This window comes from Lissotriton vulgaris, chromosome 1_1 (genome assembly GCF_964263255.1).
Source record: "Lissotriton vulgaris chromosome 1_1, aLisVul1.2, whole genome shotgun sequence".
Classification (NCBI taxonomy): domain Eukaryota; kingdom Metazoa; phylum Chordata; class Amphibia; order Caudata; family Salamandridae; genus Lissotriton; species Lissotriton vulgaris.
In genome coordinates, this window is record NC_141685.1 from 1,543,782,332 (window position 1) to 1,543,810,075 (window position 27,744).

Below are 27,744 nucleotides of genomic sequence, written 5' to 3' on the forward strand. Positions count from 1 at the left end.
CGTCACGTTAGGCATCAGCCGCGTCCCTCTGTAGATTTATTCACTGCGGCTGGACCTGGAGGCATTTTGAGCAACAGGGTCTCGCCACACTTCTGCTCCCGATCCTCGGCAGTAGCGTCGCCTCCGCCAACAATAGGCGCCGGCACCCACAGAGAGGTATGGCACGTCACCAAATGCAGTTTTAGCAACGAAGTCGACTTCCAAGCAGGTTAAATGACGGGGTTGGCACGTAGCTCTCAGCTCACGCTGCCATTCGCGTCGACTCCTTAACCACCCCCCTATGCTACAGCGCTTATATGTAACGTTTTTTATTTAATACATTTTTGGGGCACTTTTAGATTGCATCAACTTTACTAAAAGGTACAGGAGCGCTTTATATTGACACCAGCTACTTCAAATAAGCACACAGGTAACTAATTGCCTCCACATCTATACCTGCTTTTATCAATTTTATTTTAGGGTCAGTTTATATAGCACCAACATCATCCGAAGATACAGGAGGGCTTTATATTCCCACCAGTTACTTCACAACATATTGCCTTTCTCAATAAACAAGCCATAACACTTTTACAGATTTTCTTTAACTTATATTGGCCATGTTAGAACGGTAGAGTAAAAGAACCAAAATGTCTGTCACTGAGGCACAACACGAGTGTGCATCTGTTAAAATCCATGCACGCATGTGTTGCAGTGCACGCACCAACATTGATCACAAGGCATGCATGCATGAGTGCTACACAGAATTCGGCATTCTTGGAATGTTGTTTAAACATGCCAAGATGTCGGTCAGGTCTGGATGTGTCAGGAAGCAATGGAGCCCATTTTGGCCGATGGCCATTTCAGAGGAGCAAAATAACAATAAATAATTGTGCACAAGAGCGCATGGAACACAAGTGAGCGTACCAGGACCAATTTGCAGCTGCAAGGATCTTATAAAAGCTTGTAAGAAAAGGGAGCAGGAGAAGGAGAGATGAGCAGATAGAAACGATCAATGTGTGCGTGAGCGAGGAGGGGCGTTTTCAGGGTTTCCCCTCCTCGAAATGACACTCTCCTCTTAAAAATGCTGATGGCAAAACATTTTACTCTATTAGACAATGCCTAAAGCCAGCTGAATCACAATAGCCAAGTGCTGGAAGTAGCTGCCCAAGAGCCCCTTTCTGTATATACATATGCAGGTATGTGTATGGTGTGTGTTGTGTGTTGCTTAGTGACAATTGCTCTTGGTGAAATCTAATGTGGCTTACGGTACAAACGAGTGTGTAGCATATATAATGCACAAGAAGCAGGAAATGAGGAAAGTCTGTCTGCGGAAAAACAGAAGTCAAGTCCTTTGTGAGAATAATGAAAACCACTGGTGCTAAAAAAACAAGCCTTTGCAATACAATAGGTCTCGCATTGTCGAAACTTTGAGCTACTGGAATTGTAAATAACAAACCTTTTATTTATTCCAAGCAAGTTTAGAGGAGAGGGTGGGCCCTGGTGACATCATCAGAACCTGTCAGTCGGCGCTTGATGGCACTGTCTGACTGACTCTGTCACTCTGTCTGACTGACTCTGTTTGTCACTCTCTCTGAATGACTGACTGTCTGTCTCTCTGTCTGTCTGACTCTGTCTGTCTGTCTGTCTGAATCTGTTTGTCTGACTCTGACTCAGTCTGTCTCTGTCTGTGTGTCTGACTCTGTCTGACTCTGTCTGACACTGTCTGTCTGTCTGATTCTGTCTGACTCTGTCTGACTCTTTTTGTCAGACTCTGTCTGTCTCTCTGACTCTGTCTGTCTGTCTGACTCTGTCTGTTTGGCTCTGTCTGTCTGACAGTTTCTGTCTGTCTGACTCAGTCTGTCTGTCTGACTCTGTCTGTCTGCCTGACTCTGTCTGACTCTGTCTGTCTGTCTGATTCTGTCTGACTCTGTCTGACTCTTTTTGTCAGACTCTGTCTGTCTCTCTGACTCTGTCTGTCTGTCTGACTCTGTCTGTTTGGCTCTGTCTGTCTGACAGTTTCTGTCTGTCTGACTCAGTCTGTCTGTCTGACTCTGTCTGTCTGTCAGAATCTGTCTGTCTGTCGGACTCTGTCTGTCTGACACTCAGACTGTCTGTCGGTCTGGCTATCTATCTGACACTGTCCATCTGTCTGACTCTGTCTTTCTGTCTGTCTGACTCTGTGTGTCTGTCTGACACTGTCTGTCTGTCGGTCTGGCTATCTATCTGACACTGTTTGTCTGTCTATCTATCTAATAGTGTCTTGCTATCTAACCACGTGCTTGTGTGTCTGTCGATGGTTCTATCCATCCCTCTTTCTGCCTGTTTTTCCCTTCGAAAATTCTATAATATGAAAGGGTATCCAATAAATGCATAAAGCAAATTAATTTTCTCCTGGCACATCTTTTGAGTGGACCGAGTCCCCAGATGCACTTCAGTACCCCCGGGGCAGCTCTGTGTGCAACGAACATGTGCTGGTGTCTAAAACTACTACCAAAAACATACTGGCGCTAGACGGACGCCTTGTGATTAACAGCTTGCTCTGCAGTTACTGTAGCCAAAAACGATTCCACGAAATTTACGGGCATCTAATTTTTTCATTTGGAATTTTTTGCATGGTACATTTTTTTCCTACGTATATTTTATAAGTTTAATTGAAAAAACAAAACGATAAGCTGATCCCTTAAATATTGCAACATTTTAGCATTTACTAGGTAGGCCTTGCTGCTGTGCTACCTTCTGCACGGAGAAGTGGAGGTGAGCTTTTCTTGAAATCTTTCATTTTGATAATACCATATTAATGTCACCTGTTGTCACAGCCACGTAGGGTTTGCTGCTGGAAAAAACAGGTGACGCTAAACTCATCTCGCAGGATCTCATTTGATCTTAACACGTCGACCCGGCCTTTCTGGGATTCTCCTGCAGGCTGCATGAGTTTGTTCGGCAGGTGCACTGACCCCCTGAGCTTTCTTGCAGCAGTGTGGTGACAAGGCGCTCGTGATAAACGACGGGTCATGCCGTGAACCTGGTGGTCACAGTACCAGCCAGACTACGGCCGGTGTATATTAGTATACGCCGCAGCCCCAAATCTCTCAATGCAAAACAGTTTAAGCAAGAACTGAAAAAACTATTCGAGACAGGCACTACACCCAGACTCATGCAAAACAAACTGAGAGAAGATAAAAGTACAACCATATGTACAAATGGGAACAAAAACAAATGAAAGACAAATATTTTTTTCTTCTTCGGGGAAGATGAGCAGATGAAAAACAAGCCAGAGTGGTGTGCGCGCACGCGCCACAGCGAGCCATGTGGTTTCAATTATCGCGCCCAAGTCTAGACACGATAATTGAAACCACATGCCGGCCATGCGGGTAACAGAAACCAATAGGCCGTGGGTGGAACAATGCAGCCGCCTTTGGCCAATGGCGTGCTGTCTTTGGTAAAAAGACGCACGCAAAGGCCAATAGCGTGGCCCAAAACAAAAAGCACATGCACGAGCGTGTGCGGTTCCTAGGATCATTTTCAAACCCCCTACAAAAAGTCTCTTGCTGCGCGCGCAATGCTGCACACAGCAACGCTAGGTGGCAGACCTAAAAACAGATCACTTGATGGTGGATATTTATAGCATCTCTATTTTATTATTTACCAGCCAAGTACGTCTGCGTATGACGTTCCTACAAGATCTATGAAGTATTATGGAGGAGCACCCTGTATTTTGGTATCTCTTTGGTAATTTCAAAATCAAACGAAACTGACATGATATCATTCATTATTATACGATTTGGAAAAGCATACTTTTAAATAGCCCTTGCAAAATGAAACTCTGTGAGTAATAAAAATGTATACTTGTGTGAATTGACACTTTTCTTTATATACTTTTACATAAATAATTTCAATAGCATGTTGAGCAAGATGTTACCTGGGCAGTCGTGTTCTGTGCAGTTCCAGGTGCCACCAGTGCAAATGCTATGAAAGCATAAAATAAATCGTATTAAGTTTATGAAAAACGTTTTAAGAAATAAATATACAATGAGTTTGGATTAAGCACTAACTTTTACAATACTCAGTCCTAGAGCAAATGTTACTTTTTCACCAGTTGCCAGTGCATGTGTCCATGCAAATATCTATGTACTTGTGCAACATCAGTGCACAATTACTGCTAGAGGTGCAGTTCAAGCGATCTGGTAAATACTAAAAATTTGTGATGAGTATAGTAACCTTGAATAAACTGAAGATGTCTTCTGAGTGCTGTGATATTTCAACCCAGTAAAATGGACGGAGGAAAAATCTGTTACCACATGAGATGATTAGAGGCATTGTACAAAGGTCACTTTAATACAATTTGTGCTATAAACTGGTACAGTGGGGCTTTTCCATACCTGTACATAGTCAATGCGAGTTTCCACATCAGGAATGGAAAATACCCGGCACAAATCTGAGTCTCAGTGCAAATTCACACACATTATTTCCCATTTTCAACAGGATTTTTACTATGTGACATGCCCTAGAGCAATATTTACCATCCACGGCATACCTGTGGAACTCATATTCTCAAATCACATGGCAATTCCTGTTACCAGCTGGGTTGGCATTACCTGGGTGGTCCATAAGAATGTCCCTTGTGGTTTTTTTCCTGGTGCAGTTTTACCTCCGTTAGAAATTGGGTTGATGGTTGAGTGGGGTAAAACCCTACTGAAGCAGCAACCACAATCATTGTCAGAGTGAGGCACAAGCAAACTCCAAACTAACCTGTGCTCAACCCTGTGGTAGCTTGTTACAGAGCAATCAGGCTTAGCTTAGAGGCAACGTAAAAAGCTATTTATGTAGCACTACAAACAGTAATAAAAAGAAAACACATCACAAGGAAATTCCCACACCAGATTATATAAATAGAGTACATTTTAATAAATAAAGAAGATCAAAATGACAGAAATCCAATCAATAGAACCGGAGATAACCAATATTAAAGTTTTCAATGAAAACAGAGCCAAAAAGCACAAAGCGTCGATGAGAGGTTTGCAATGTAAGGGCCTCTATTGAGAATACTTTGCACAGCAGCGGTTCTGATGCTAGCGACGATTTCAATGCAGGGTCATTGTGTTGAGCAGAGGCAATGTGTTGGTTCTCCTTGGGATTGTACCGCGCAGCAGATATGATGTGTCAGTTCTGCTGGATCCATAGGTGCGCTGGCAGAGCAGCTTCAGACCCACTTTCAAAGGTACAGAACTGGAGTGGCACTACTTGGCACAGTAGGAATCACAGATGGCAGAGTCCAGGTGCTGGCTTCAAGGTTTTTGGATCCTTTAGTCCCAGAGGCAATAGTCAGGAGGCCAGCCAACTAGCCTTGGAGTCACTTTGGGGTCCTTTGATCAACATATGCAAGCCCCATTCTTCTCATTCAGGCAAGAGGGCAACAGGCAGCAGGTCAGCACAGCAGGTCAGCAGTCATTCAGAGCTGCAGTCCAGTAGAGGGGCAGCCCTTTAAGCAGCACAGCGGTCCCTCTTCCTAGCAGAGTATTGACAGGTCCAGAAGTGTACTGAAGAGGTCGGGTCTGAGGTCCAATATTCTTACCTATGCACTCCAATGAAGTGGGAGAAGCTTCTAGAGGTTTCTCTTTGAAGTGCACAATTTTCCTGCCTTCCCTGCCCTGGCTCCAGACTAATTACAGTGGGGATGCAGTCCTTCATGTGGAGGCAGGACACATCCTATACAGGTGTATGTGGGGCTGTGTCCATCTCCGCCCTCCCATCCTCCAAGTGATGGCCCATCCAGGCGTACCCAAGTTCTCATTTGTGCGTGGCTGTCAGGGAGGAAATCCTAATTGTCCGCTATACACAGTTATGTGACCCAGATACAGGCTGCAGGCACTAAATGGTGAAGGTAGGAAAGTGCTAAGTTTCTAAAAGTGTCATTTTCTAATGTGGGTTTCCGGGAAACATCACTTACAACGCAACTTTTACAACGCAGGGCCTTTACGATACAACTTTTACAACGCAAACCATTACAACGCATTGCGCTGGGGGGCGCTCTAGGATAGGGAATAGGTTTAATGTACTATCTAACACCTTCCCTACTATCCACGGTGACTGGAGTTGGAATAGTAAATTAAACTATTCACTATCCAGAGCCCCAAAGCACTGTGCGTTGTAATGGTATGCGTTGTAAAACCTGCGTTGTAAAAGCATGCGATGTAAAAGCATGCGTTGTAATGTTGTACATCCTGGGTTTCCCCATACAATTCCAAAGAACCAAACATGAACTGGTTACCTGTTCCCATTTGGGAGTTACAGCTCATTAAATGTAATATGTCAAAAACAATGTTTTCCCGTGGGAGAGGTAGGCCTTGCAGTAGTGAAAAAATTATTTAGGAATTTTTCACTACCAGGACGTATAAAAATAAATGTACATGTCTAACGTTTTAAATAGATTGCACACTGCCCTCTGAGCTGTCCGGGGCCTAACCTAGAGATGACTTAGATGTTAGAAAAAGGAAGGTTTGAGCCTGGCAAAAGGTTTATTTTGCAAGGTCGAAATGGCAGCATAATACTGCACATGCAGGCTGCAATGGCAAGCCTGAGACATGTTTAAAGTACTACTTAAGTGGGTGCAGGCCCACTAGTAGCATTTAATCTACAGACCCTGGGCATGGGTAGTGTCAATTTCCAGAGACATACAAGTAAATTAGAAATGCCAATTGGATGAATGCCAATATTACCACATTTTCAGGAGAGAGCACATGCACTTAAGCACTGGTTAGCAATGATAAAGGGCAGAGAGTCCTACGGTCAGCAAAAACGAAGTCTGCAAAACAGGAGGGTTGAAGACAAAAGTTAGAGGGGAAACCATGCCAAGGATGGCAGGTCTAACAGACCCCATTACACATTTTACATATCAGAATGAAAAATAGCATGTACCTGCTATTTTACACCAAGAAAAATGCATGTTTTAGCCCATGCAATTCGTAAGGGAGACTGGAGGAACTTGTGCATGGAACACCCAGATAGTCAGGAAAATATTATTGCCAACTCAGAATGTAAACAGGTTTGAACACTGCTTGCACCGAATCTAACAAACTGTCAAGGCCTGGATGCTGAGAAGATCTATTGAGTTTCCCTCTTAACTGCACAAGGAAAGGGTGACTCCTCCCAGTAGTCTCAGTGCTACTGGCAAAGGATATATGCGTGTAAGCCGTCAGATGTCTCCTCAAGACGGTTGGGGTTAGGAGAAAAACCCACAAAAGTGAAAAAATCTCCTTGGCAATCTTGTAGCTATTCATGAAGATGAAGATTTATACTCAACAAGTCACCAAATTCACACTGACATCAGGAAGGAGAAAGGCAGAGAAGGCATTTCAGATGTAGAAACAACCACAAAATCAAACTGTTAGAAACAAAGATCTGGGACGAAAATGGAAGTGAGTGGGAATAGAATGTTATGGAAAGTAATGGAACAAATACATTGCTATGCATCATCTTCTCATAGTTGTCTCCATTATACATGATTTAAACAGAAAGTTGCATAACAGGTCAAATCTCTACTTAATCTTAGGTTGTTACCTCAAATAATATCCTATTTACAGACCACCATCTTGGGGAGGACTAGTTCTCAGGCTTGCTCATGTCTGTTTTCAGAAAGTAATGGAATTTGTTTGGTAAAAAAAGAAGTCCAAGTTTAACATTCTTCATAACGTCCTGAATTTCAGAGTCCTACCACCACTCTCACGGACCACCCCTTTAGGGGACCTTGAACACAGAGACGCTGGAATGATCCAGCATTGTGAATACACAACTTTCAGGAATTAAATGGTCGTCATCAGAAGGAGCTCTTTCTCCGTTTTTGAATAGTCACAGGTAAATCCTTGACACTGCTCTTAGCCTGCATGTAACATAAACTTGGATTGAGACTGTTTGTATTGTGTGAAATGGATCACATTGAATATGGGTCTGGATTGCCCAATAAGCTGCACCCAGTTTAGAAAAACAGGTGCCCCTGTATACAAGAGTACTTGCCTAGCGCAGGGAAAAATCTAATTATTTAGAAACATAGGTGAGCAAGAAACAAGTAACGTAAATGTTCATGCACACCTTATTTAGATTGACATGTGATAGACACTCTGTCTAGAATTCATCTAATGACTAAAGAAACATCTAATATTTTCATCACAAAATCATTTTAAATATTTTATGTACATTATTTAAAGATGTAAAATTGTAAACAACATAATAGAATATTTACATAAACAGTGTCCTAAATATTAATCAATTCATAGGATAAATCACAAATGCATTTGATGGACTAGTCTACAAATAAGTGATACATATGACTGAAAACAAAAGATACTGATTCATTGAAACCTAATGCATTATTATGTATTAGAATTATTTTTAAGAGCAGATTTATAGAGCAAGAATTCGACCGCGAGGGTATTGGAGCGCTTTACATGATCACCAGTAACGTTACACAAGGACACATTCATTTTTTTGGTAAGCACAGGGAGATTAAGTGATTTGCCCTGAATCACAGGATGTGGAGTTGACCATGGGTTCCCAGCTCCAAAGTCGGCAATTTAGCCATAAGACCACATCCTCTCCCCAATGATTTGTAAACAGATTGTCTATCACATGTCAATCCGAAAAAGGTATGGCTGCACATTTACATTACATGTTTCTTGCTCACGTATGTTTCTAAATAACCAATAAGCTGCACCTACATTTCTCTACCATTTTATATTTTTACAACTCATTAATGTTACTTTTTTTAATTGAGTTCGGGGTTTCTGTTGTTTTTTGTATTTTTCTGTCTTAGCACATACTTTTTTTCAATGGAGATGTTTACACTGTCACATTTTATGCTTTAACTGTTTCTATTTTAGATTTTGTTCTGCATTAGGGGCTCTCGCTTCGAAGATTTATCTGAAGAATAAGACCATGCAAGAAAAGTTAAATGGAAACTGTTATGTTCTAATAAACATAGATTTCAGAACATCAAATTCCATTACAGGATTTAATGGAGTATTTGCGAGACTGTTAGTTCTAAAGAGAAGCAGTCAAAAGTGTGTGTGTGTGTGTGTGTGGGTGTGTGTGAGTGTGTGTGTGTTTATGGCTATATCTTATACTCTCTTTTGTGTGTGAAATGCCACCGAAAATACATACATATTTAGCTATTTAAAGAGTAAGAGAGAATGCATAATGGGTAACTGTATTATTGTCCAATATTGCTTCTAGGGGTTCTGATGACATCATAAGCTACAACTTCAAAGGCCTTGTAGCTTGTAGCTATCATCAGCAACCCTGTTATGTATTTTTTATTTTACATGCTTCTTTTGGGGTAGTTAGCTTGAGAAAGCTGAAGACATTAGGTTTCTGATTTCTCTAATGATGTAGCTATAAATCTGTTATTGATATCCTCTTTAGTAAGAGATGAAGGGCCAGATGTAGGTGGCCGTTTGAGGCCATTTACCGAGCGGTACCGGACGATTTTGGCCGTAACCGATCGGTAAATGGGTGACAGGTATGTAGGGGGCATTATTTTACTGAATCGGTAAAATTACTGATTCGGTAATTTTACCGATTCGGTAAAATAAAAATTCGGTAATTTTACAGATTCTGAGGCACCCAGATGTAGGTGGGACTCTTCAGAGTCCCAGAGGCCTTACTGAATCGGTATTTTACCATCAAATCCAATTTGATGGTAAAATACCGAATCCGGTGTGCATGCAGATGTGTTATGTTGTGTTATGTTATAGGGGGGTTTTGTATAGCGCTCAGCTACTCCAAAGGAGTGTCCCGGCGCTTTCAGACCAACAGGTCAGCAGCTAACACATAACATAACAGGAAATAGGACCGGCAAAAAAGAAAACAGAAAACTAAAGACAGAACAACCAGGTTTTAAGTCCCTTTCTAAAAGCCAGCAAATTAGCAGTGCTGCGGAGTGGTAAGGGGAGAGTGTTCCAGAGCTGAGGAGCAAGCCGTTTGAAGGAGCGTCCACCAATCCGGGCTTTCTTCACCACTGGCACCACCGCAAGAGAAAGAGTTTCTGATCTCAGAGCCCTAGTAGGTTTGTAAAAGGCTAGCCTTTTCCGAATATAAGTTGCTCCCGTAGAATAGAGCGCCTTGTGGGCCAAAGTAAGGGTCTTAAAGGCAATGCGCTTTCTGACCGGGAGCCAGTACAAGGTGGATAAGAGATCAGAGGCACTGGCACGGCGGGGAAGACCATAAATGGCGCGGGCCGCCGAGTTCTGGACTACCTGAAGGCGCTGCAGCAGGTAGTCGGGCAAACCCAGGTTGAGAACATTGGAGTAGTCCAGCCTCGAGCCAATGAGGGCATGGACGGTAATTTTGCGATGATCAAATGAGAGCAGAGGTAGAAACCTCCGAAGCATCCTAAGCAGGCCAAAGCAAACGCAATCAAAGGCCAAGAACTTGGGCTTTCATCGTCAGGCCATTATCAATTTTGACCCCCAGATTTTTCGCCACGGTGGAGGAAGATGCCGGTGGAAACATGTCATGCGGCCACCATCCCTGCCAACTCGGGTCAGATTGGCACCCAAAAAAGAGCACCTCAGATTTTCCAGGGTTACACTTAAGACTATTACCCTGAAACCATTTAAATACCGCTCCCAGGCAGCCACGGATACTCTCACCATCGAACTCAGCCCCCTTTGCACATGTGAAAAGGAGCTGGGTGTCGTCGGCGTATGATATTATCTGGGCCCCAAAAGACTCAGCCAGCACCGCCAAAGGGGTCAGAAAGATATTAAAGAGTGTGGGGCTCAACACGGAGCCCTGCGGTACTCCAACCTCCAGCGGCGGCACTTCGGCTGAGTAAGGGGGGGCCCAGACCACCTGCCGGTGACCAGACAGGTAAGATTGAAACCACCTCAACACCGTCCCATGCAGACCAATCTCATACAGTCTGCGGAGAAGACCTTCATGAGGGACGGTGTCGAAGGCCGCCGACAGATCAAGCATGTCCAACATGGCCCTACCCCCTGAGTCCAGCACATCCTTGATAGCCTCACTGACTTCGAGAAGCGCCGTTTCAGTGCTAAAGTTGGCACGGAAGCCAGACTGGGTGGCATGCAGCAGGCTATGTGACTCAAGAACGGCAGAGAGGACCTTATGGACATGCTTCTCAACGATTTTGGCAAAAGCAGGTAGGAGAGAGATCGGGCGATAGTTAGCATGAAGGGCAGGATCAAGTCCCGGTTTTTTGAGAAGCGGAACCACCCTCGCCTCTTTCCAGACACCAGGAACAACGCCGCTGGTCAAGGAACAATTCAGCACAGGATTCACAAGTGGATTGACCACTTCCGCCATCCTTGCCAAAAACCTGGCAGGACACGGGTCAACAGGTGAACCTGATTTAAGCTGAAGAAGCAAATCAAGCGACGCAGTGATCGATAAAGGTGGAAATTCCGATAAAGTACGCTCAGAATCTTCCGCCAAATTCCCGTGGATCTCCTGGTACATCCTAGTCCCGATGACAGGGGCTGGGAAAGAGTCCTGAATCAGCTTGATCTTATCATGAAAGAAGCTGGCCAATGCGGTCACCCACGGTTCAGAGAACTCGTGCTGAGATGCAATTGCTTTGGGCGACATAAACTCCTTCACAATGGAGAAAATCTCCTTACAGGAGCTAGAGGCTGACTCTATTCGGGCCGCGAAGTAGTGCCGTTTTTCCCAAAGAATGTCAGCATGATAGGCTTTTATAACCATCTTGTATTCCGCCTTGGCCACATCCTCGTACCTATGGCATGCACACCTATGCCATGTGACAGGCAGACCTTCCCTTAGGGCATGTATGCCTGCCACATGGCACCCGAGTCTGTTTTGGGGGTGCCAGAGGGTGTCAAAGTGACACCCCCTGCACCCTTGTGAAAATCGGTATTGACCGATTCGGCTTCAAAGCCCATAGGAATGAATGGGCATTACCGATTCAAAGCCCATAGGAATGAATGGGCATTACCGATTCGGTATTTACCGAATCGGTAAATACCGAATTCTTCCGAATCGGTATTCCAGCACATCTGGAATACCGATTTTTAATTACCGAATCGGTAAAATTCGGTAATTAAAAATCGGTAAATCTATTTTACCTACATCTGGCCCCAAATCTTTTTTTATAATCAGCAGTTTTGGAGCTACTGTTTTTTTAAAAGTACAGAAAATATTTTAATTGGTTATGTATGTTATTTTATAAAATAATAGAGGATCTCTTGTTCTGCAATAGTAGAGTTAATATACTGTGAGTGTTTTTTTGTGGTGAAGATTAGTAGTGTTCACATGACAGGGGTGGTATTATACTGCATGCCTATGTTTGTATATAATTGTCAATGCAATGCAGTAGGAGGATAAAGATGGTGGATTTTCAATGCTGAGATAGCAGACATGTGGTACTGACATATTGGGTGTCTCCCTCTATATTGTATCTTGTACATTAGTTTAGATTTGTTGCGCCATAACTATATAACGTTCTTGGTTTTTTTGTTATAAAAATAAAATTAGGATTCTAAAGTGTTAAAGTATAAAAGGAGAGATACATTTCGGTATTACTGGTTACATTGTTCTTATACGGTGTATTCCTGGGGATATTCTGTGGATTAATAATTCTACCACAGGCAATATACTTAGTAAACATTATTCTATTAATAATATTTTTCTTAAAAGAGAGTAATTGTGGCATAGGATGATGTCATGCGTGATATCAATAATGTAATTGGCTGTTTCATCAGTGATGTCATTAATGTTGTCATCTAATATGCTATCAGTGATGTAATGTATTAGATCATACATGTATTAGGTCATACGTTACATAAAAATGGGGTAAGCCAACAACAACCCAAAAGACATGGATAGCTTGTGATATGCAACAACAGTTGTCCAATTGGAGTAGAAAGGACTGAACCAATCAGCTTATCCTACTCTCAAGAATCAAAACCTGGCTGCTCAACCTTGGGGTAGGGGGTAAGATATATTCATATCAATACAGCAAAGTTTATATATCAATACGTATCACACACAAGGAAGTAAATGCATGAATATGTTCTAAATCTGCAAATTTAGCAGTATAAGTACATCACTTTTAACACTTTTTACATATGATTGCTGCAGACAGAAAGCACAGGGAAAAAGGTAGTGCTCAAAAAGAAGCAACTGTGGGAGAAAACTAATAGAGAACGAAAGGAAGAAATCACAAATATATCAATACCAATATAGTGAAGCCTGTCAGTTACAGTTATTGTACAACATGAATGTGATCTCATTGAGAAAAGGTAAGTGTTTCAATCATAATTGCCCATTGGTGGACCAACTAGCTAATCCAGGCTTGGTAAAATGTCGACCTTTCAACCCTGCGAAAGAGAAAAGGTCCAATTGCAGCCTGACCAGCGGGTCTTCATCAGGACTCTGTAACAGAAAAGAGGGGAGCAACCTGCAATGCCAAGTACTCCTGTGAGGAAACTGCAGAAAATGCTCCAATGGCGAGGGCCAGCCAGCAACTCATCTACAGGGGAACTAATCTGGCCCCTTAAGGAAACAAGCATTTACAATGCAACGGTCTCGCCTTTGAAAAAGTTAGAGCTATTGGCATTGTAAATGACAAAATTTTTATTTCTGTTGGTTTTGAAAATAGATAAAAAAATAGCACTGTCATTTACAATGCCAATAGCTTAATCTCTCGCAAATGCCACACACAAACACACAGACCCACACAGAGTCCCACACACATACATACCTACAGAGCCACACAGAGAGCCACACTCACACACAGAGCGCACACTTCCAGTAGTCGGTGGGCAGCGTGGAGTAGACCAGCACCCAGCCCGACAGGGTCAGCAGGAAGGCCACGATCTCCCCCGCCATGCTGGCCATGGTCACCGGTATGTTCTCTTAGTTCCCTGCCAGTATCTGAAGAAGGCCCGCACTGGAAGAGAGTATGGGAGAGAAGGACTAGAAGGAGAATGGACAGGTGGCAACAATGGTACCCGAGGGGACTAAAGGTGGGAAATGAACCAACAACAGAGATGGGGACATAATACGCCTGAGGTAGAGAGCAATGCACACATAGGAATGTATTCCTTATTTTTAGATCTCACTTTTTTAATCATGCAATGGCAAAGCAAATTGCTCCGGATATTTGTTAAAAAAAAAGTGGTTAATAGTTGGGTGATTGTGTGAGTTGCTCCTGGTTGCCCTAGAAAGACAATATAAGGAAGCAACCTCTTGGGCTCCAATAGAGAAGAAGCTGGGAGTAGCTTCCCTTGTTGAACAGACTGCATCAGGAGAACTAATATATATCCTCAAAGAAGAATGCCAGGACCTTCATCTTTTGACTCTTTTTTTATGTTCTAAGTGGTGAATTTAAAAGGTCTAAAGAGCAATATATTGCATAGTAGATACTTTTGAATTGTGGCCAATATTTTTGATGCATCTGTAAGAAAACCTGTATGTGTGCATTTCTTTACTTTGGGGCAAAAAAAGCTGTAATTCCAGCAAGACGTAATATCTTGGCAGTAAAGTAACACAACTGAATGTGTAAGTATGATAAGTGAATAGCCTTAGCCCGTCTCAAAGACAAACAGTGACACTTGATAAATTAAAAAGCCACAAAAAAGTCCTTAGAAAGTCGTTATGTCAGTTGACATAACACGAACTGACTTTAAATTACAGGCTACCCTTGATTTGCCGTCAATCCAATTAATTTCAACCGTATTATTGGTCCCACAAGCCATCAGCAGTGCAACCATTGTATTTATATTTACACTTCCAAACTAAAAGATTTTGCGGCACCAGTACGTGTCAAGAACATTCAGTACTCACAAAACGAAGAATGACGAGGAAGTGGTGGTTTGAGCATCCAACAGATGACAGTGTTTATCAACCCAACACTAGTTGTGTTTTTGGGCTAGAGACAACTTTAGCTGTCTCACCACCATTTTTCCGAACAATTCAGGATTTAAAAAATGGTCTGGTCAGTCCTCATCAGGAATTGATATGTTCAATTGCCTTTCATGTGTAGTTTCCACCCACCACAGCATGGGGCAATTGGTCAGCCCACTTCTCCCATTTGCCATCTTGCAATGTGAGTGACAGGATTTTCACCTGATCTCATGTGCACCGCCACCTGAAAAAGAGTGATCTTCTGTAACAGGGCTGGTGTACCTCGGCTACTGCACCACTCCTTGATTTTTATGTTTATTGATTTTGTATATTGCATATTTTTGCAAATAAATAATATTTTTTGCTTGCTGAGATCTGATCTTTTTCCAATGCTTGTTGTAGATTTGTTTTACGTTCCTTTCAGGGCGTTTCTCACAGGTGTATTTTATGCTTGCAATACAGACACATTATTTTGAGTTCTTGGAAAAATTTACAGTGTCTGATTATCTGAAATACGATTGAAGTTTGAGTGTGCCTCCTTGTACTGCAATGACTCCACGTGTATTCTACCAGACCACATGGTACAGCAGAAGGAGACCTGGCAAGCTGCTCCTTTTCTCAGTGTTTGGAGACTCACCTGTGAGCAGTGCCTTCTACTCACTAAGTGTTGTGAAATATTCCACTATCCGTGAAGCGCAGCCTTGTGTGTGTGGCTGACAGAAATGGAAACTACAGCACACTGTGGGTTTAAGGGGTATGATTAAGGACATTCCCCAGAGAAAACCTGCTGCTAGCGGTGACGTCATACAGTGAATTAGTGCAAGGCTATTTGCTCAACACACAAATGACCTGAACGGGGAATAACAGCTAACACCGTTGTGACCCAGCTGGCAGCTGAGTGAAGTGTTGGCGCCAAGTCATATATAACCCAGCGCAAGCTCTGCTTGGGGTGAGTGAGGCGTCAGTAGGAAGGCCTGCGTCATGCAGAATAACACCACAACAGGTATTTACTGACTGGAAATAGGAGCAGCTGGGGGTGGAGCCACGGAGGACGGGCATGCTGCATCTGAGAGCTGCGTCATCTTTTCCGTGCTCTAAAGAAAAGTTGTATAAAACAGCGTTTAGACTTGAACAATATTAATACAGTATTTTATGTATCACCAGTGTTACAGTTGTGTGACTACCACTGTTAATTAATAGATGATGTTACTATTCAGCTCAGCTGCACTCAATTCATCATTCTCAGACAGATGAAATGCAGAGTCATTCCTACTGGGACTTAATCACGAAACCCATAAACTATGCCAAGGTTGCCAGATGATTCGATGTCAGTAGAGACTGTGTTTACGCACGGGTTGGAATTACGAGCTTGAAGGCATTTACACATACAAAAATTAGGGAAAACTGCCAAAATTTAACAGGGAAAAACATGTGGTATTTACCATATCATGTGGCGTTTGGTGCGTTAAACACCAACATCCATGTTAGTCCCCATGAACTCGTGATAGGTGTTATTTATCGCACCCATACCCCGTGGTATCCTTATGTATGAGTGGTGATAAATAACGCCCTCGTACATAAAAAAAAGCCCTATGTTACAAACATATGTATGCAGCAGATACACTAACCCGTTGTGCTGCCTTACTGTCTTCAAGTGACTGCCCTGGGGGGCTGCTGTAATTTTTGCTCCACCTAAGTCATTAATATTCATTACTGCGCCATTGCTGTCGGAAACCACCTGGCCACGACCAGCCCCTCAGCAGTCAGTGCGCTACCGACCAGACTACCACATACAGTCTAATCAAAATAGAGCAGCCACGTGCACCATCTCTTGCACTATGGGAACCGGCTCACCCGGGTCGATGCGAAGCTAAGGGACATAGTGACGCCTCCCGAGCAATTCCAAAAAGTTGGAGTGTTCTCAAAGACAGGGCTACGTGTCTACACCTTCAACAGCACAGAAGACCACGTGCTTCCTTCCTCAGCACACTATAAACACCTGGACACATGTGCCCACCCGACGTTGCTGCACCATCTCTCAAACGCACGCGCCAGTGTGTGCCCTGTGATTCATGTGTCCAACTTCATACATCAAAAGCCATGCAGAATACGTTGCTTTGCAGAATTCTGAACCTAAAGCCACGCCGCTCCTTCTCAATCCACACTTCAGCATAACCAACTTCACGTTTTAAAAGAGCACGCCATCTCGGTTGGTAAGTGCATGCAGGGACTTTCATTACATTTTAGAAGTATAGAAGTCGGAAAGGAGAAACCTTGAGAGAACGGTGTGTAGAGGTGGAGTGGGGACAAAGATGGATGAATGGATGGATGGGCGATTCTGTAGGGTGAGGTGGTCGGAGGGATGGAAGGCTCGGTGGGGTGGGTGATAGATGGCATTGATGGATGTAGTCAATGGATGGACGGCTGGATGACTTAGCAGTGTGGATGGATCAGGTGTGTGAGGTGGGTGCATTAATGGGTGGATGACAGGGTAGATAGAAACCTAAATGACGTATGCACCTACCTATAACTGAATCGAGAATGCATACACTTCCAAAAGAAAGGAACTCGCCGTTTCTTTCCATCACAACTTACCCTGGAGATGGTCAGAGGGGTGCTGAAATCCTTGCCACCCACCAATCTAAAGCCCCAGGGTGAGGGGCCGTTTATAGTGACCGTCTGCGCCATGGCTGTTTGTGAAGTGTACTGCTTATCCCGCGGTGCTGCTATGCGAACAGTGTGTGAGCAGTAACTCGTGGCCGGAGCAGTAACTCCTGGCAGGAGCTCCGCGCGCTGCCCTGCTCCTGCTGAGGTGAGGTTTATCACTCCCTCGCCTTGTTACAGGAAACTACAGGTGGCAGGGGCGACGAGAGGAGCGAGCGCCCCCTAGTGTGCAATCCCCGCAACCACCACCACAGACATCTTCATAACTTCAACCAGGCAACTCCAGAGCTTTGTATTAAGTGACGAACCACTCTTAAAATATGAGTTCGTTCAGGACTCTGAAAACTCCCAAAACGCAACCCCGTCATCAAATACAACGAATACTATTTCACATTCCCTGCGAAAATTATTTAAGTTTTCTTGCCATTTTTTCCACTATAACGATCATACCGTACACTTGAATTTGGCACAGCATTGGTTCCATGGCGGGGTTCTAAATAAAATAAAAAAAAGACATTCTTGATTGCTAATCATCAGGAAATGGATATCCTAGGCTCCCTGTGATGCAGGGCCTGCTGCTATGCATGCTTCAGAGGAGGATGGGGTTCGTTGTACTTGTGACAAAGAGAGCAAATTTCCCTTACCTACCACATGATAGTGGTACAACAATACTTCAAGTGCTTAATCAAATTTTGGTGACAAAGGCTCAAAAATTACTTTCATTCTTTCAAAAAATATATATGATTTATTTCATGATTTCAAATATAAATTCCATTGATTTGCATCGATTAACATTCCTTTATCAGTTTATCATATATTGCAAAATTATCGATTTTTATAAAGACAAAACATTTTTTTTTAATAATAAATAGTGTAAACAGGGAGAAGCATAATAAAGTGCATAGAAGTCAAAAATAAGTACAAGATATGGTTACTATAAATACATACATGATTCATTAACCCCTGGTAGAAAAAGAAAATGTCAACATCTACGCACATTCACAACAATCTCAACATTCTCACTCTAACTCCATACACTACCACACCATTAGAAACAAGGAAGTAAAATCATGAGTACAGGTCTCAAAGGTCAATGTGAGACCCCGCACTTGGTCGACGCGCCTTTCGGCGGCTCAAGGCCACCTTCTTCAGGACGACTTCCAATCAGACCACACAAGTATCCAGGGGATATAGAAAGCAAGTATTGGTGATTTATTGAGTAATCCAAATATAGGTTTAGGTGTTCATATGATATGCTTGTTCCAAATAACGATCTCTTTGTGAATTGTTGCTGAGATCTATAGGGGTTTCTATGATCACTTCATGCGACACGTTTCTTGACTTATTGCTAAAAATTATCCAGCTCTGCAAGATAATAGATGTGTCCACAAGAGTTTTATAAATCCAGTTTCTTGGTTAGGAGTATGGAGCGGTACGTCGACCAGACCTTTCAATGTCCTTGCTTCCGTAGAATTTCAATAATGGCTTGTCCGTCTCCTAGTCAGCTCACAACGAAGGGGCATTTGTCAGTTTGAATTGGGGATGTTGCTCTGATGCTATTGAACCCATTCCACATTGTTTTAAGCCTGTCATTTGAATCAAGTGCACTGGACGAGCTGTTGTGTCATCTCAGAACCACGGGGAAAAACATGCTTGAAGAAAGGACCGTAGTGCAAGCCAACGCGGCGCTGAAAATGTGTTTATCAGCTCAATATTGAACCGAGTCAGCGAGTCCAACCATTTAAAGAAGCTTGAGAGGCGTGGCTTGGCTGGGGTTCTCGCCACAGGCATTTTGGAACAAGACGGGCAGCAAACATAAAGGAACGTACTTTCTGAGTGTATCCTTACAAAGTGTATAATTATGAACAGCCACATGACGGTACAGGACACGAAGACAACAGCCACGCACACAGAGACGACAGGAAACAAAGCGCAGCCCACTCCTGCAAAAGGCAGGACGAAAATAACAAAAAAAGAGGCCGTAAAAAAATACGGCCCACCGCCGCAATGATGTTCTTAAAGGGGCGGAGAGCGAAAAAATCGCCGGAACGCCCACAAATCTGCTGCCACAATTACGGACAGATCTCTCTTCCAATGGCTAGCCTCCATTTATGGAGCTAGCCAATGGAAGAGAGAGGCGGGACAAAGCCCCGTGCTGGTAAACATAAGATTTCGCCTGCGCGAACACTGCTGCGCAGTGCTACGCCAGGTGAAACCTAAAAAGGTCCTGGATAAAGGTTGAATTACTGTGTTCACAACTTGTTGTCCCCGTGGGTCTACATGAAAATACAGAATAGGTCTACATGCTCAAGTAGTGTAGATGGGGTATTTCTTTTTAAATGAATCCCTCAGGCTCTACGTCTGCGATCTGATATCTCTCTAAACTTCACCTGGGCGCAGCTCGATGTATTAGGTCATGAGCAGTTCATGGTGGGTAAGCAATATATGGTTAGTTTTCCTTACCATAACTAGTGAATTTCAGAGCTTTTTAGGTTTTATTTGTGACCATAGCCTACCCTTAACTGTGGGTATTGCAGTAGATTTCTGAGGATTCTATTACACATAGTTTATATTATGTAATAGTGGATGATAAGCTTTTATTCGATATGCAAGATATCTTATAAGCGTACACACAATACAGCCATTTACAAATCTACAAAAAACATCATTTTAAAAAGGCAATATTAAATGCACATTTAAAAAAATTAAAAGGACATGTAATGCCAAGAATAAATTAGCTAAAAGTGAATTAAACCGTTACTGACAGTCTCTTGCATCGAATCAGCCAAAACTGTTTTAAAAATTTGGCTATGCCACATACAATAGGGGGGGAAGTATCCGTCATTAGGATGCGCAGGGCTACTAGATAACTACGTGTGCCCATATTCCGGCAAAGGGGTTTAAGCCAAGAGCTTCTGGGCTTTGCATAATCCGGGCATTCAAATAGGATATGCGTAATGGTCTCTATCCTAATAGGACAACATGCACAATAAGGGGACGTGTGAGCACCAGATTTCCACTTTGATACCAGAGCCCCAAGTGGAAGCGAGCCCACTCTAAATTTAAAATACAGTGCTCGGTCAAATGGAAGAGTAATTAGGTCCAGATACGGCTCGAAAACTACAACATCTTTTACTGTTAAAAAGGCAACAGTGGACTTGCAATGATCCGGGTTTATGACTAGCTGTTCCGCAACCCAATTCCAGTATAGTCTCTTCAGCACCTCTTTTGGTGGAGGCGATCTTGCTAACCAACAGTCCCCCAGTCCAATTTTCTCCAGAAGTTTTTTAGTATCTCTCAACCATCTTATTTTTGCCCAGCCGCCCAAGCTCATTATCTCCGCCAACCCAACAGCATACGATTTTAACTCTTCACCCCTCCAAATACGTGTCCATAGAAGAAGTGGGCGAAGCCGGGCTTGGTCTTTAATGTTCTTACAGCCTGTATCCAACAGCACCGGAACTGTTGGGGTGCTCGGAGGGATGGCGATTATGGATTTTAGGAGCTTACTCTCTACTGTTGCTAAGGCGTCCAGACAGCAATGCCCCCACAGTTCGGCCCCATACAAGGCTGATGTTACTACCTTAGCCTTGTAGATGTCAATTACTGGGGTAAGCGACCTCCTAGGTGATGCCCGGAATTCCCTCAGGAGGGCTCCTCCTACTCTCTTGTGGTTGAGGACCATCTTAGCAATGTGAGGTGACCAGTTCATGCTATCCGTAATCCGAATTCCAAGGTAGTCAAATTCGGATACTTTCTCCAAGGCAACAGAATTAAGAATAGGAGGGCGGCCCAGTTTCCTTGGAGGATTTAGGACCAGGAACTTAGTTTTGTCCACGTTGATTACAAGTCCCTTTGCAGCACAGAAATTCTGGAAACGGGTTAGCAGTTTCTGGAGGCCTTGCGGAGTCTTGGAGATCAAAAGCGTGTCGTCCGCGAAAAGCAGGGTGGGGATCCGCACTCCTCCGAGACAGGGGGCGTCAGATGGTTCTTGCTGGAGATATTCCACCACCCCATTCACATATAGTGAAAAAAGGGTGGGCGCCAGAACGCATCCCTGCCTCACACCCCTAGACACTGGTATTTTCTCTGTTAGCTCTCCATTTCTTCCCCAGCGGACCTGAGCAAAGGTATGGGCGTGGAGGCTAATGAGGAGAGACAAGATGTAAGGAGGCAGTCCCAGCCCATGGAGCACCCTCCATAACTCCTCCCGGGGGACTAGGTCAAAGGCAGTCCTCAGGTCTATAAAGGCCAGGTATAGACTGCCCTTGCCTAGATCCACCACCTTCCACCCCAGAAGTGCCAACCTGAACACCTGCTCTATTGTTCCCATTCCTGCCCGGAAACCTGCCTGGAAGTCTGATAATATTTTATTTTCCTCCACCCAGTGAAGAATCCTACCAAGAATAGCTTTACCTGCTATCTTTTGGGTGGAATCTATCAGGCTTATTGGGCGGTAGTTCCCCGGGGTTTCTCTACATCCTTTTTTATAAATCGGGACAACCACCGCCCCCTTCCAGGAATCGGGCACTGGCAATAACCCTTCCCCACTCCACTGGGTGTGCCCGCATGAGATCCCCCGGAAGGCCATCTGGACCAGCTGCCTTGCGGGGGACTACCCACCCAATTACCTTTTCGATCTCTAAAGGTGTAAAGAGATCGTAGGTATGGGGTTCGGATACTAGTGGGGAAATCACCCTAACATTTAGTTCCCCATCTGCCGGGAGGTATAGAGCCCCAAAGTGTTTTACCCAGGTTTGTGGGGGGATGTTACAGGGTCTCATAGCTTCCTCGGGCCTGTTCCGGGAGCCTACAAGGTTCCAAAAGGCCCTTGAATCCCTACTTTTGCTAGCATGGAGTAGGTCCTCCCAAAATTTCTCTTCCCACTCCTTCCTGGCGGTTTTAAGGGATCTATTGTAGGCCTTCCTTGCTTCCAGTATACCACTATGGGATTTATGCTTCACTGCCTCAACAAGCCTTGTTTTATGTACCCTACATGTTTGAGTATACCAACCATCACCTTGCTTTTTGTTTCGGTTATTTCCTGACTTACTAGAAGGGATGGTGAACACCTTCGTCAAAGCCTCTACTAGAGAGACAAAGAGCCCACTCACCATACCCACCCCTTCCAAAGGAAACCCCAGAGTTGTCACTGCTTGGTTTAAGAGAGTTGAGATTTCTCCAACCCTTTCCTCGGAGAGGATCAATTTAGCCCATTTTAGGCGTCTTCCACAGAGTGAGACTACAGACTCATCGGGGGGAGCTAATACGGGGTTAATAGGGCCCTTTTTTACAAGGCATCACCACTGGGTCATGGTTAAGGAAAGTGGATTGTGATCACTTTCAATCGTCGGGACCACGACCATATCCCTCACATGGTTCCAGAGACATACATCTAATAAGATGTAATCTATTCTAGAGGTGTGTCCTGGTCTATTATACGTGTGTGCCCCCCCCCGTCCGAATTTGTCCTTCCATTCACTGCCCTTAGGTTTAGTTCAAGGCTCAGGGAGTATAGCTGTAACGCCACTTCTGACCATCTCCTAATGGGTGGAATCTCTAAAACAGGGATCCCTTTCCTAGTGTCCTCCTCGTCCTGGTCAAGGGCAACATCCGAGCCTAAGGGCTCGAAAGTACAGTTCATGTCACCCGCAACCAGGGTACATGACTTGTGTGGAGTTTTATTCAGAAGGGTCTCAAGGAGAGATAATACAGAGGACTTCCTCCCGCCCTTAGTCCCTCTGGCGTAGACATTATAGACATTTAATACTATTCTTCCCCTTTGGTCTCTTAAAATAATATTTTGAATGTCCGGACAACTTGTCTGTGGCTCCTCTATTCTGCAGTCTAAGGAGGCTGCTACCCATATGAGCAGACCGCCCGAGGGGCGTCCTCTCCCTGTTTCCGAGGTTAGCGCGGGTACAGAGTAGGAGGAGAATCCCACCCTATGTACCGACTCCAAGCTCCAGGTCTCTTGAAAGATACATAAGGAGTGCTCATCAACCCAAGCATTCCAATCAGGGAGGGCCAACTTTCTTGCGATCCCTGCGACATTCCAGCTGAAAACCTTAAAAACTAGGTCCGTCACAGCTGGTGTGTCACTGGTCGCAAGAACACTACTGTCTGTAGGCCTCACAGAGGGAACTTGCAAATAACAACAATCTAGAGGAATATCCATAGAGGCCACCAACCCACTAGCGCTTACAATTGGAGGAGAGGTAGTTCGGGAAGGTGATGCTACCATTAGGTCTGTTCTGTTCACAGTTGCTTTCACTGCAACTGCATTTGTATATTCCCTTGGATCGCCCTCCTCCAGTCAGCAGCACCCTGGCACCCACGGAGGGTTCAGGCCATTGCCCCCAAGACCCCCAGCCCAGCATGTGTCCCAATTTTGGCAAAAACCAGGGGTACTAGGGCTCTCCCATGGTGACATAACAATTTGCCTAGGGTAGAAATAGGATAGGTCCACTACTTTAACCCCTGCTACATTCATGTTTTTTATAGGACTACAGATGGAGCTCACTACTCTGGGGTCTTGAAAGTTTATAATTATGCAGTCCCCCTCCTGAGTTTTTTTCCCCTGTCCTACCCACCCTACTCTGCGAACCCTTAGAATAATCACATCCACACCAGTCGGAATTGGCTTGTTTGACTTTAGCCAGTGGATGCACTTATTCTTAAGAGATTGGTGGTTCTCCAACTGGCTTTCTTTCAGAGGGGGAACATTTACCAGAACAGCAACAAATGGTTGGCAGTCTGGCGGGAGGTTTACAGGGGGGATCCGGCGTGCGAAATTTCGAGGGGCCACTGAGGTAATAGCTGGTGCTATAGTTTGGAGAGCAGTTTTAGTGACCTTCCCTGTCGCTGTTCCCTGAGCTTTATCTTGTAAGCCAGGAGTTTGACTAGCTTTTGCTTTACCACTGCTAGCCTGGGGCTGTACTTGTGGAAGTGGCTTAGGTGCAGTTTTGGCAGCCTCTACAGGTGTTGGCGTTCCCTTGGGTTGGGGCCCTGCTTTAGGTGGGGAAGGGATTTTGGGTGCTAGAGCTTGGACTCTACTAGTTTCAACCTTTTTTGCCCTTTTTGGGGGATTGGAATCTACCTGCGGTGATAAGGAAGCTACTGGGGGCACACTCCCCTTTGGGCCCATGTCATAGTTCTCACTCACTCTATTCAGCTGTTTAAATGTAGTTTTAAGTGAGTAGAACCCGTCGAGGGTTAATTGCTCTTGTTTGTCTATTCTAGCCCCCAAGCCCTTAACCTGAGTCAGTAGGGGCATCAAGAGACTATTTACCCTCTCCAAAATAATATCGATAGTCACGGGATCGATAAGCTTGGGGACATTACCAGTGCTATTACTAGTAGGTGGGCAGTTATTTAAACCCATAGGAGAAACCACAGCATCCCCCTCTACCTCGGCCTCATCCTTTGGGAGCAGGCCCTTTGCGTCTTTCCCACCTAGGCCAAAGGGCTTTCTTGTTCTTTTATAGAGCGCGGCCTGTCACACCAGCCTGCCCTTTTTAAGGTTACCTGCCTTTTTGCTTTTAGCCCTTATTTTCTGCCTACTTACATCAGTTTCAGTTACAGAGGGCACCCCATCTGGATTCACTATAGTGGGGGTGGGCGATATTGGCAGTAATGGCTGGGTTGTAGCTTTGTTTAGGGGCATAGGTGATACAGGTGGAGGTGGTGTGCTTGGGCCACCCTCTTCCTCAATGCCACTAGGAAGAAGCGCGGCCAGATGTTCCAACCTGTCTATGTTTTGCCCTATTTCTAGCAGCTGGGGGGGGTCTATAGAACAGCCCGGGACATCAACAGGGGGGGCAGATTGAACCCTCTCACAGGCCGGTGTCAGGGCCTGTGCAGCGGCCCCCAAAGATGAGCGTCTGGAAGGGAGGTAGACCTCGGATAGGCGGCGCTCTGACATAGCAATCTCCTTTTCTATTACAGCCGCCACACTGGTAATAAAGCGGTCCATAGTTCCAATCACTGGGCTCCCGCCAACACCTCCCCTTTCACCCTCACTCCTGAGCAATTTTCCAGAACGGGTTGACATGGTTGGGGGTAGACCCTAAAAGAGTCTCACACCGCCCACCTGTGATCGACACTGGATGTAAGAGACGTTGCCCAGCCCAGCCTCTGTCAGCCCCTGACTGCCCGCCCTTTGCTCGGGCTTCGCTCGGCGTCCCGCTCGCGTCCCGCTGAGCGCCGAGCAGAACGTGAAGTAGAACCGTTGCAGGCGGGGGGCGTGTCTGTTGGTGGGCGCGTCCACGCGCACCTGGGGAAGCAGGGACTCCTGGACTTCCGAGTCCATGCTACAGCGCTGTCTTGGTGTTCGCCTCAGCGCCTCCCAGTGATCAGCGCTTTACCAGCAGCTCTCCCACCTTTAGCGCCGCGAAGCGCCACCCGCGAAGCGGGTGCGGCGAGAGGCAGCGGCAGCACAGCCCAGCACAGCAGTCGGTCCCAAGGTCGGAGGGACAAGTAGCAGCCTTCACAAACTCCCAGGTGGGTCCCAGCGAGGAAAGGAAACACGCGCCTTTTTCTCTCTGGCCAGGCGGGGGCGTGTCTGTTGGTGGGCGCGTCCGCGCGCACCTGGGGAAGCAGGGACTCCTGGGCTTCCGAGTCCCTGCTACAGCGCTGTCTTGGTGTTCTCCTCAGCGCCTCCCAGTGATCAGCGCTTTACCAGCAGCTCTCCCACCTTTAGCGCCGCGAAGCGGCACCCGCGAAGCGGCACCCGCGAAGCGGGTGCGGCGAGAGGCAGCGGCAGCACAGCCCAGCACAGCAGTCGGTCCCAAGGTCGGAGGGACAAGTAGCAGCCTTCACAAACTCCCAGGTGGGTCCCAGCGAGGAAAGGAAACACGCGCCTTTTTCTCTCTGGCCAGGCGGGGGGCGTGTCTGTTGGTGGGCGCTTCCGCGCGCACCTGGGGAAGCAGGGACTCCTGGACTTCCGAGTCCCTGCTACAGCGCTGTCTTGGTGTTCTCCTCAGCGCCTCCCAGTGATCAGAGCTTTACCAGCAGCTCTCCCACCTTTAGCGCCGCGAAGCGGGTGCGGCGAGAGGCAGCACAGCCCAGCACAGCAGTCGGTCCCAAGGTCGGAGGGACAAGTAGCAGCCTTCACAAACTCCCAGGTGGGTTGTTCTAATTATTACTTCGCCTTAATTGTTTTCTTAGTGAATTTCTGGGATTTATTTTAAACATGTTATAATATGTTCAAGATGTTCTTACCATAACTTCACATTGACTCTGTTTTTAGTAAAATTCTGAGGTTTGGTTAAACATAAGATGTAATATTTGACATGTGTTTTAATCATAACTTCCCTAAACTGCTGTGTTTTCAGTGGAACTCTGTGATTTTTCAGCATGTATTTTATGTGATGAAATCATAACAAAATAGAAATAGTAAATCTGCAAAGGAGATTCTTGAAAGGAATATGAAAGAAGATTACAAATTATGGTCACTTACCACACACTGCATTCCTGCTCAATCTTAGATCCCACTGGATAGGCTGTTCCATGATAGATACAGGGGCAACGAGCTACAGGAACACATGTTCCATTGTCCATTATAAGTCCTATTCAGAGGAAAAGCAACATAAATTAGAACTCATTGTGGAAGAGTGTATACTCTTCTATAATTACAAACTTATTTATAGCTCTTCAAATATATTCTAACATAATGCATAGAGAATTCTAAATCCATATTTTGATTAATGTTGACATTGTATACTTAAACTTGCACTGTTTGTTGAAGCTTGGTACATATACAGTTTAGAGGTATTTGATCAATGTAAATATGGAACTTCCCTAAAGAAAACTTTTTGGCACAAACTGCTCATAAACCTTTTTAGGGCAACTGTGCATTTCACAATGGTTACAATTGATCCAGCTGTTTCCAGGAAAGCACTTATATGTGATCAGGATTTATCTTTGAGTCAATCATGAGTGAAGATCATCCGTGAAACATCACAAACTAGGAGGTTGCCGAAGTATGAATGAACACAAGTGGGTAAAGAGACAAGAGGACATGCAGATATATATCGAGGAACAAACAGAATGCACATCTGCATATTATTCGGAAAACCTACCAAATCCAAATGATGCAATACTTCCATACCAACAAAATGTGCTTCTCTGCAATTTCCTATTATTATCCGATGCTTACTAAATACACCTCTGTAATGCATTTTGACCCACACACATGATTACTGGTCACCAGATACAACA

The 27,744-nt window shown here is 44.7% G+C and overlaps 1 protein-coding gene across 1 annotated transcript in view; it reads right to left on the bottom strand.

The window, feature by feature from the left end:
- Window positions 1-27,744, bottom strand: part of OTOGL (otogelin like) — a 1,110,282-nt gene that overhangs the window by 926,564 nt on the left and 155,974 nt on the right. Inside the window, exons 11-12 of the mRNA XM_086931129.1 lie at window positions 26,984-27,092; window positions 3,899-3,945 (exon numbers count right to left, since the gene is read on the bottom strand). Coding sequence (XP_086787255.1) covers window positions 3,899-3,945; window positions 26,984-27,092 — 156 coding nt within the window. The remainder of the gene's footprint in view (window positions 1-3,898; window positions 3,946-26,983; window positions 27,093-27,744) is intronic.